Consider the following 11178-nt stretch of genomic DNA (forward strand, 5'->3'; position numbering starts at 1 on the left):
GGGTGGACAAGCGGCACGCATCGAAACAAAAAGGGACGGATTCTGCTATTCCAACTATTCTGTCATTCGAAAAGACCTACGGCAATATCTTTCCATATCGGAGATGTGCAGCTCGTACAATACTTTTCTTCTCAAAACCTTTTTACAGAGATCATTAAAGCCAAAAATTAGAGCAGGCCAAAAGAACCGCTTGTATTTTAAATTGTTCATTACTACTCTAATATCGACAGTAGACTTGATATTGAACGTAGTGCTCAGCCATCAGAGGAGCTACCTTTCGCTGTTCGCATCAGGTTCTAAAATTTCTCGTAATACGAAACTCAAAATAGTCGAACCCCTTCACAATGTTCTGCTGCAGCTCTCTCCTTTGACTTAGACATTTCTACTGGCGACGGAGTGTTAGATAGCAATTGCAAAGATAGTTACAGGAATATCGCATTACAACCAATATTTTTTGATGAATGCTCTTATTTTCCTTCGCAGGTGTCATATCCCCTGACAAGCCCTTACCAGGTGAAGGTTTCCTTGTATCGCACCGCGTACTTTAAAAATGTTTGGCAGTTGCATGGCTTACTTCAGTAAGCAATAACACTTCATTTTGCAGTTTCTTACCACACTGTAGTAAAATTATCATTAGTCTTGTTTTGGCATATAGCTTGTCTAAGGCTGGTATAGAAAGAGAGTACGCGTGTCCAGCTATTGTAGACGGTTTTTTAGTTCCGTAGAGTTTCGGTATGGAAGGAGGCTACAGGAAGATGATGTTAGAGGCCACTTGTCCATAAGCGCTAGGCGTGGTTTAAAGCTCCATTAGTTGCTGCGTACGAAGTGACCATCAAGTAGAAGTAAGCACGATAGCTTTAATTCCACTGTTTATGGAACATTTGGTTGGTTTGGTTCGGTTTATGACGTTTAAATTCCCAAAGCGACTTTGTCTTTGCGGGGCGCCGTAGTGGGAGTCACCGGATAAGTTCGAACATGGGAATCTAGTATTTTGCCTTCATCTAAATGCGTCCGCCGCAAGCGGGACTGAACCCGCATCATCCGGATAAGCGGCCAAGCACTATTACCACAGTAGCCACCGTGGCTACTATCCTTTTATTTTTTCCGTGGATCTAAATTGACCATAACACCTTCAAGCAAAATAATACGAGAGGTGCAAAGCCGAAACAGCTGCTTTAAGAAATTCAAACCGGGAATAGTTCGCTTGGTGTACTAAGTATAGACAGGAATCAGAGACAATGATCATCATAAAACAAAATCAGGCGAGAAAAGCGATGGCTGCATAACTTATCGATCCCTTATGCGGCCTAGTTACCAGTATAGGGGTCCTTGCTCTATGTATGAAATATTTTCTTCAATTTTTTCATGCGCATAAGGTATCGTCGTCAACCCAAATATGTCCTTTTAAGGCCAAATGACCCTTCCCTATTTCTCTAGTTAGCACAGTCTTGTGCCAGCTCCGGCCATCTCTCCGCAAACTTTTCAATCTCAACTGTCCTTTCGGTCGCCCTCCCCCTACGCTTGTCATCTATAATGCATATAGATTGCAAAGAAAAAAAGGAAAACACGAATACAGCATGGCAAGGCAACTTGAATGCTAATCTTGGGGTGAACTGTGTTTCTTGTGCTGAGTTTTGCAGCTATAACCCCTAAATCTCTTCTTGCACATTTTAAACCGTCGATTAGCATTCTTCAAACCCGGGAACAGGCGTTCCAAGACACGAACCCCACCTCCCTCGCACGCACAGTCAGTCATCATGTTTTTTAGAGGACATTGGTATGATGGGTCTTGGTAGGGACCCAATCTCTTAAATCAATGACTCAGGTGGCGCGATTGCCGACAGGCCTCTCAAAGGCTAATCCCGCCCGTATTTTTACGCCACCACCACCACTAATAATGGTTATTGGTGCCGTCCACTGTCAGTCTGGGCAGAAATGTTTCGCGTGATCCTCTCTGGATGCTTGCAGCTGGAATTTTAATTAGCGCTAAGGGATACTCACTTTTATGAATGATCACTGGCGGCTTTCGAAAAAAAAATTTCAGGTGCTGTAGTGGTGCCTCAGAAAATGGCCATGGTAGTTACGAGACCTGCTACGTAAAACCTGCTTTTTAAAGCCCGTGTGAACTGTTTCGCAGAAAAGCACAGAAAAGAACATTTGAATCCCTTCATCGCACTGTAAAGGGCACGCCTATACAACCACAGGTGATCGAACAGACGTAGCCAGAGCATCTGCTGCGACGACGACGGTGGCGATGGATCGTGTAAGCTTGCTGCTCATCTTCAGTCACACGGTTTTCTCGCATCTTTTTGCGCGGGGCAGACGAGAGCGGCTTCATGGAGGCGCCGTCCACTCCGTGGGGTCACCTGCCTTACCGCATCCTGTACACGGATCGCACAAGGCCGCTACGACCGTCCGACTTTGCCCGCAGACCCCCTGGCGGTAAGGCGGGAAGTGGCTTTCACGTCGAGCCTCCAGTTCCTTCAGTCAACGAAGACACGAAATGTCTTCCCAAAAATTGAACTAAGAATCTCGACTCAATATTTTATGCTTTGCTAGTGCGCGCACAGAAACAACGGCGACTGCGGTTTCTGATGTGTGGTTTCGGTGTTAGTGCCTGTTGTAAGGTACCTGTTTCTCCACGTAGTTTTACGATAATTTTCAGGTTCTCCAGGCTTTCAGTCTTCCTTCATGGACTCAAATTGATGGCGGCAGCTCCAGTACCCTCTTACCCCCCTCACCCCTTCCCTTTGCTGAAGTTTTCTAATTTTTGCCCTGACTTTCACCGTTCAGCCACTGGGGTCACATTATCATAATCTGCTGTTCTGCACCTCATTTCTCAGTTATTGGGGTTTGATGCATTCAGTGAAAAAATAAATTAACAATGAAAACTAGAATACAGACACGGCACATTCATGTAGCCTGAGACGAAACAAGCTTGCTAAGTGCTGCTCTTTGTAACGCTGTGAAAAGCCGGCAGTCTTGCTGTGTTTGTTGTTGCTGTCTGCACCGGTTTAAAACCGCCGTGATGTAAAACAGAGCCGTACAGGTCAGGGAAAAGCACTTTACTGGAAAAATTTTCGACTATCATAAACCTTCTCCTCAATTGATTCAACAGCCCACCGGCTGAAAGGTGGGAAAATGTCCCGGTTTCCTTATCCGTTGAGCCCCACGAAAAAAAATGGGCTCACGATGGCCTTACGGAGCCTCGCCACGTTAAGGGGGCCGTTCAACACGATGTAGTTCGTTTTACACGGTCACAAGTCCCACCGGAGGCTCTGTTTGAAACTGGCACCTACCGAGCAGTGGCGCATGGCTTAAACGCTATGGAGCGGCATAATGACTCGATCTATGTGATGTATGACTGTCAATTAGAGAATGACCAATTACGGATATATGGGCAGGCAGAACCCAGGCGACCGAGATGGACTACTTATGCAGAACGGATCTGTAACACCATCACAATGCACTCTTAAGGGTAGGTTAAGCATTATCTGATGGTGGAAGAATGGAGAGTGTCCTTGTCTGCGTAGTGATATGCATAAAGGACCCCAAGAAGCGTAAGCGACCCATGAGCGCTATCGCGTCATACCCTTAAGGCAGCATTTAATTGAGTGTCGCCAATTTTATCTTCCATTTTCTTATCGCTAGTCGAATATTTACCTGCTTTGTGCTGAAATGTGCTATGGTTGATGTGGTCTTATAAACATTTTTTTTTTCGCATGTTTGGTTACCATGCTGCCCTCTGCTCTTCCAAGTAGCTAGGAAATCCGTCTAAATAATTTTTTTATGGACGTAGGAGGTACTTTTAACAAAAAGATTGTAATAAAATTGCGGAGCAGTCAAGAGAATTATCGCTCCACTTAAACTGCAGCAAATCTGTACTATAGGTCACTAAAGAGCTTCATTTTGATATGCAGATTCCGTGTCATCGCGGAGGGAGGGCGTATCCCGAGTAACGTCGACGTATACCAGCTCTATATCAAGCGCTGAGTGAGTACCGCTGCGGACAGCTCATGTAAAGCGGTTGCATACTGAGCGAAGAGTAGCTGCTCGTGAAATGATATAACATTGACGTTGGGTGCACTTTGACGTGTTATTTTATTGCGAAAGCAATACTACGCTCATGAACGGCCTTTCGCGTAGCGGTGGCCGGTAGCCACGTTTGACCTTTAGAATGACCTCTGACGTCATACCAGGGTGAGAGATGGGCTACCAAGTCGAGTCGTCACGCAGCGGCGGTCGGTAGCCACGCGTGACATTTAGAATTAGCTATGACGTCATACCATGCCTAGTGACGTCATAGCGTGATGTCATACTAGGTGAGAAATGGGCTACCAAGTCGAGTCGTCGCGCAGCGGCGGCAGGTAGCCACGCATGACATTTAGAATGACCTCTGACGTCATTCCATGCCTAGTGACGTCACAGCGTGACGTCATACCAGGGTGAGAGATGGGCTACCAAGTCGAGTCGTCGCGCAGCGGCTGCCGGTAGACACGCATGACATTTAGAATGACCTCTGCCATGCCTAGTGGCGTCATATTTTGACATCATACCAGGGTGAGAGATGGGCTACCAAGTCGAGTCGTCGCGCAGCGGCGGCCGGTAGCCACGCGTGACCTGTAGACGCGGCGCACTGCGTTCCTTCTTTAGACGCGGCGCGCCGCGTTCCTTCCGTTAGAGACGCTGCGCTCGCTTTCGCAACCTACCAGGCTTAACCACAGCTAAGCTACCGCCAATTTTTTTATTCAGCCGCAAGCTAGCACACCCAGTTAATTTCGTGGGTTAATCATTCAGGAATAAATTTTGTTTTCAGACAGAAAATCCTCAGTTGTGGCCAGGTGCGTACATTACACGCTAAAAAAGAAATTGTCGACGAGGAGTTCGTAAGGTAACAGGTGCTCGTAAATTTAGCGCTGTGACTTCGTCGATTTTGTTTGTGCAGATATCAGCTGGAAATAATTATTATCTAGGAACTGTAGAAACAGTACGGAGCGCAGAAAAGGCGAAGAAATGGGCGTCATGAAGGGAATTGTTGATAGGCCTAAAGGCATTGTTACGTGACGCCAAGCCAGTGAAGACAGGACTACATGAAAGTTGGCTACGGCACAATTCAATGGCGGTGGGCCTAGCGCGAGCAATCCGTGCCGCGCAATTGCCCACTTTGTCGTCTTCTAGCCGTTACACTACCCGGGTCCACCGAGCGATCGTCCCGATCGGGCGAACTAGAAGAATGGCAGTGACGATGAAATGTAAGACGTGACGATGGGCGTGGCTGGAGGGAAGAACACAGAAGAGAAGACGCTGTAGGGCTTGCCGCCACGGTGTAAGAGATGAGGAGATTATCGGATGAGCACTGGTCCACAAAGCCTCCGGCACGCAGATCCCCTTCAGCCGACGTCTGAGAAGCATGAGTGGACCAAACAGCATTGGTAGGAGGCCTATGTGCTCACGTGTCTCTCATCGGTCGGGTCGCTTAGGGTCTGGTGAATAGGATAGTCGTGTCTTGTGGTCGGTGCGGGGGACGCGGCGGTGGCGAACGGCGAGATCGGCTCTGGTCTGGCGGGCTGGGGTACAGCCGGGTGGTGCGGACAGAAACACATAGCCGACGACCACGGCATACTACAGGACCAGGATGGCGATGACTGCCCCGAACCTCACATCAGATGTTACCTGACGGCAAGCCGATGAAGCCAGGACTGCGTGACAGATGGCTAAGGCACGATTTAATGGCGGCGGGCTCAGCGTGAGCGCTTCATGCCGCGCCACTGCCCACTTTGTCGCCTTCTAATCCGTGACAGTAATGATAACCCGAATAAGAACTGATGTTGGTTTTCTACAGTGAACAGCGCATTTACTTACGAACATCAAAAGAGGATGGCTCTTCTAACATCACATTTTCATTTAATTTCTGTGCCAGTGAGGCTGTTATAGATATTTTCTGTTCAATCAAATTGCGCCACACCTATGCAGTCTCCACTGTGTCCAGTTGGCGTAGATGGCGTTAAGACTTTAATAACATAGAAAAGTAATTCTTTCAGTGAAACTGTCTACTTACAGTGCAACTTGTCATTGTATTGGGGAAGGTGTGCTCTATGTCTTGCGTTCGCATTTTGCTCCCTTTTAGGTATACTTCTCCGCTGAGCCTCTATCTCTGGGTCGCTGTAATGACGCTGGCTTCGGTCGTCAGCGTCCTCTCGCTTGCGCTCGTGGCCGTCGTCAGCGGTGAGTGGACAGTCCCTATAAAGCGTTCTAGTCGTAGTAACTGCGGAAGTCCTCATGCAAAGAGGCGAGGATACTTGTCTTGTGGCGCCCCCGGTACGCTCCGGAGCAGTGCAGCGCCATCTAACATTGACCGCTATGTTTGAGACAGCTTTTGAGTGCCTACGAGCGGCACGATAGTTAGAATCATTCTCACTGATCCCGTTGCTGGTTCTCACTTCCTGCTTGCGTTTCTCGCCACAGTGAGGGTTTCCTGCCAGCCGCCGTGTCACCTCTCGTAAATTTAACTCGCTGGGCACGCTAGCTAGGGTGTTGGCGGGCGGTCACACGTTTCAGAATGCGCACCGTGCCGTCGCGTTTCTTCACGTAACTAGAGGGAAAGGTGACGGTGCTACACTTCATGCACCATACATGGATAGGGGCAGGAATGCCGGGAAGACGAAGTTTCTTAGTTGACTTCGCTTTTGTTGGGCATAAAACGAGCGTACAGCCGTAAAAATGCGACTCGGCTCGAGACATACCTCGAAGAAATGCTGTAATAGTTTCGATACGAACCTAATACTCGACTTAAATCTATTCAAGAAATTTAAAACGGAGTATCGAAATAACAATCTTAGCACAGAGGAGAACTCTGCGGAGCATTGAACTATCAATTTCGAGGTACAATCCACGCTTCCGGCTTAAGACTAGCCAAGCGAAGCACGAAACCTCGTCTTCCCTGCATTCCAGCGGTAAATGAAGTGCTCTTCATGAAAATACGAAACTTGCATGGGCAGTGGCGCCAATTATCCCTCTAGTTAATATTTAGAAACTCTACGCACCATGCCCTGTGGCCATGTGGTTTAGCTGTTCGCTAGTCTTCACGCTGCGTGTTCAGGAACGATAGACGGCACATTTCGTGCCCGTGAAGACCCACAAACTTGCTTTCACATAGTAAGAACGAGCCGACGGCATTTTGGAGCGTTGCACGTTGCGATATGTACAGCAGATTCAACGGCTCATTGACTGACTGCCGTAGTCTTGTCACCTGACGCGCAGGGTGACCACACCAACTTGGCGGGCCCTGTGTTTGTGATTTCTGAAACTGGTAATAACTACTCAGCACTTTCGCAAATAAAGGCTTCGTGAACTAAAGTGCACTAACTAGCGATTGATCCCCCCCTTCCCCCCTCAGAACTAAATAAACAGCATATAAATAAAGGTGGAGGAAAGCGAGGAAGTCACAATAACAAAGCCGACTGAACGGAACAGGCAGTGAGCTGTGCTGCACCGGAACTGCTGGAATCGTCAGCGGTAGCTCAAAGCCGCTAAACTGTTCAAAGCTTCCAGGGATGGGCGGCCACATCTAGTGCTCATCGGCTACCACTTGCGCTCGGTGGCCTGGCAGCCTCGTTTCACGCGCCGTTACATAGGCGGGCGGCGCAGTAACAACGCCAGCGCGGCCACCGCGAACGGAAGCAGACGAACAGACTAATCCTATTTCTGCCTGTTCTGGCCGCGCATGCGCAGTCTAGAGCTGCCGCGAGTCCGGCGGCCACCGTTAGATGGCACTGCATTGCTTTCCAGCAGATCGGCGGCGCGCTCTCAACAAGGCTGCGCACCCCTGTACTATTGCGCACAAACAACACCAGTGCTGCAATGTGTGGCTTGGACAAATGCCAGTTCTATGAAGCGTTGACCTCTGGGCTCGAGACTATGCTGCTTGGTTTGTTTGGGCCGGCAGACAACAGCGAGCTTCGTTTTCACTCCTATATCTTCTGCAGACGTTCTCCATGGAGCGGTCGCGCTCGTGACGGAGCCACTTCGCCACATTCGAAAGCCATATTATCTGCAGAAGCCTCGCTCAGCCATATTGGACTGCCGTGGTAAAAAGAAAAAAGAAAACTGCAAGTATACAGCCGTGCACCCCGAGCGAAAGGAGACGAAACATCTCGGTTGCGAGCACACTGCTACGAACGGTCACATGCGGAGGAGCAGATACGAAGAATGTGGCTTCCACTGTAGTTAACGCAGCAGACACAGCCAGCAACCCGGTCTCCAAATCAGCTGCCAACTCTACAGCTATAGTGATAAGTTTTCGGGCCGCAGAGTGCAAGAGAGAAAGAAAATACCGAAAGGTAGTCCCGAAAGGCCATGGACAGCTGGTTCCAGTGTCGCCCCCCCCCCCCTGGCGGTTGGGAGGGGGGGGGGGAATAATTGTATTGAAAGGATTGTAGAGAAACGGGACAGAAGAAAAGGATGTGCTCCAAATTTGCAAAGGCATAGCGGCAGATATATTAGGAGGGATGCCACCGGTAATGACCGAGGTAATGACGCGCTTGAGTGACAATGCCACATCTCACGGCTGATTTCCGAGGATCTTCATGACTTGAGGAAATACTTCATATCCCAATTAATTAATTCATTCATTCATTCAGAATTTATTTCAGACAACGAAGAGGTTGTCCACGGTGACGTGGCAAAAGGCATACATTGCCTGACGAGGCCACGCCACCCGGATGACAGGCTAGCACAATGACTCTTCCGGCGCAATGAGGTCTATGGATTGTGATGTCACCTATCGTAATTGAGAAAATACATTTCTTTGGATCATTCGCTCCCGAACACATAACTTGGAAGCCAGCCAGCTTGGCGACCCGTTGGAGCAGCGCGTTTTGGCACCATACGGCTGAAAGCCAAATGCACCTTGAAATATTTTAGACCTTTCTGTGCGACGCTGAGAGAAAAAAGAAGCGTGGACACTCCGCCGTTATATTTGTCTTCAAAGGAAGTCGAATTCCTGAAGTTTACTCTGCCAGTGTCAAATATGCCAGACTTTGTGTCAGTAGAACTTGCTGGTGTCTGCCGTGTATTTTGTTGCATACGCTCCTCTTTCTATGTCTCATTAGGCCCGTAATTATCCCCACTGTTCCAAGTAGAACTAACCCCTTACATTTAACAGCACTTACGTGCTGATGTCGCATCCTACTATAGCAGTAGGCTATGGTCGAATAAAATCCAGTAATCTGCTGGAAAAAAATTGTCTCGCAGTTTGAGAACAGATGGGGGAGCCGCAAAGTGGGAATGTCTCCTTCGAGATCCCGCGCATCGAGGGTAACTGCGTAGATCTTGAGGAGCAATTGTCGGAGGGAAGGCGAAGGGAGCTATGCAGTAGTAATGCGGTAAATCTCTGCAGGCTGTGCTACGGAATTGGCCTTTCTTGGCATTGCTAACATAGAGAGCCTTGCTTCCACATTGGTTCATTATTTATGGAATCTAACCATCCAAAGTGATTCCGGCTATTAGGACCGCCGTAGTGAAGGGCTCCGGATAATTTTGACCACTTTGTGTTATGCAACGTACACTGAAATCGCACAGTACACGGGCCCCTAACATTTCGCCTACATCCATATGCGGCCACCACGGCCGGTGCCCATACCGCGTCTTTCTCGTCAGCAGCTGAGCACGCCAACCACTGAGCCAATGCGGTGGCTGGTTTTTCACATTAGGACTTGAGACCTGACAACGGCTGGCTGCCATTGCATCCCTCTATGACGTACTATCGGGGGCAAAAGTGCTATACTCCACGCGCCGGGAGCTGGAGCAACGGAAAACTGCGGCATTTTGGCGAGCTAAAGCTCGAAACATTGACGTCGACATGCCTGCTAATAATAAAGGTCACGCATTGGCTGTCTCGATTCCAGATGCCGCCTGTAGATGGCGTCGCAATACTGTTTTCCGTTGCTCCGGCTCCCGCCGCGTGGCGTATGCCACTTTTGTCCCCGATAGGACATCGAGAAGTGAAATGGGACGATGTTGCGGTAAATGTTTGATACAATGTGATGAATAAAAGCAGTCGCAGGGACAAAAAAAGTATTCGCGACACAATTTGATGTATCAAAAACACATGCGACACATTGTAAAGAAAGTATAAAGTGCGGCATAACCACATGCCTCCTGATCAACTAGTCTACAGTGGATCGGTTACATTTCCGCGGGACCATTTTTCCTATTTTAATGACTAATAACTGCATACGAATGAATGGTGTGTGAAGTGAATGTGAATGGAGTGAGAATTCGACATCTGGCGGCTGCGGGTCTTTCGCCCAACAATAGCGCTTCATACAGCGCTTGGACAGAAGGACCTCATCATCGTTCACTGCTCGATTTCATTAGATCAGCGAACCTTTTCTCATTTAGCTAGGCATCCTCATCTATCATTACGTACAGTTTTACGCCCTGAGGCAATCAACATCGCTTAAAAAAATCACAACCCACTTTCCAGAGCTGCGGAGGTCTCCGCGGGCAATAGGAAATTTCACTGCACGGCCTATAGTAAGCTCCTGTCATTGTTAACGTAGCCGGTGCAGAGTTTGTGGAAAGGATGCGTGGATACATCGGCAGCCGTTCTGAATCATCCTTAATTCGATGTTTCCAGAACGCAAGTTGCGCGGGCCAACAGCGACGCCGGAGGACGCGGCCGTCTTCGTGGACCCCGTCCGGTTTGTGGCGAGGCAAGAACCGGACGTGGTCGCTTCCGGCTTTAACGAGTCCACGAGCGTAGCGGCTGCAACGGCTTGGCAGCAAGCGGAAGTGGGCTTGCTGGTTGACGGCGACCCTACGATCACTGAACCAGAGCTGTTAACATGACAGCCGGTGATATATAGCTTATTTATTCACAGTTTTCCATGGAAGTACGGCAATAAATGCGTACTTAATGGAGTGGAGCTACATCAAGGTTGATTGTGAACGAATGTTTGAATGAGTGAGTCAATGCATGAATGAACGTTATTAACAAGAAAGAACCCCAGCTAGGCGGGTGGCATCTTCAGTTCAGGACGCCAGTGGCAGCCTCTGACTTCGCGCATTTGCTGGATTAGCTTTCGCTGTGTCTCCAAGGTATCACTGGTCAGGGTTGCCCGCCACTGCTCGAACGGCGTGTGTGTCGTTTTTTAGGAAGCCAAGTTTGTGGCTGGA

General features: G+C 48.8%; 1 protein-coding gene across 1 annotated transcript; it reads left to right on the plus strand.

Moving 5' to 3' along the window:
* The first annotated feature begins 487 nt into the window (after positions 1 to 487).
* Positions 488 to 10851, plus strand: LOC149346868 (uncharacterized). The gene is made up of 5 exons (XM_089541438.1): positions 488 to 513; positions 2323 to 2442; positions 3921 to 3993; positions 6128 to 6225; positions 10640 to 10851. The coding sequence occupies exons 2-5, from the start codon at positions 2337 to 2339 to the stop codon at positions 10849 to 10851; spliced, it is 489 nt and encodes a 162-aa protein (XP_089397564.1). The 5' UTR covers positions 488 to 513; positions 2323 to 2336.
* Positions 10852 to 11178: the final 327 nt, after the last annotated feature.

This window comes from Amblyomma mixtum, chromosome 4, assembly GCF_055824585.1.
Source record: "Amblyomma mixtum isolate Tamu chromosome 4, ASM5582458v1, whole genome shotgun sequence".
In the NCBI taxonomy this organism is placed as follows: Eukaryota; Metazoa; Arthropoda; class Arachnida; order Ixodida; family Ixodidae; genus Amblyomma; species Amblyomma mixtum.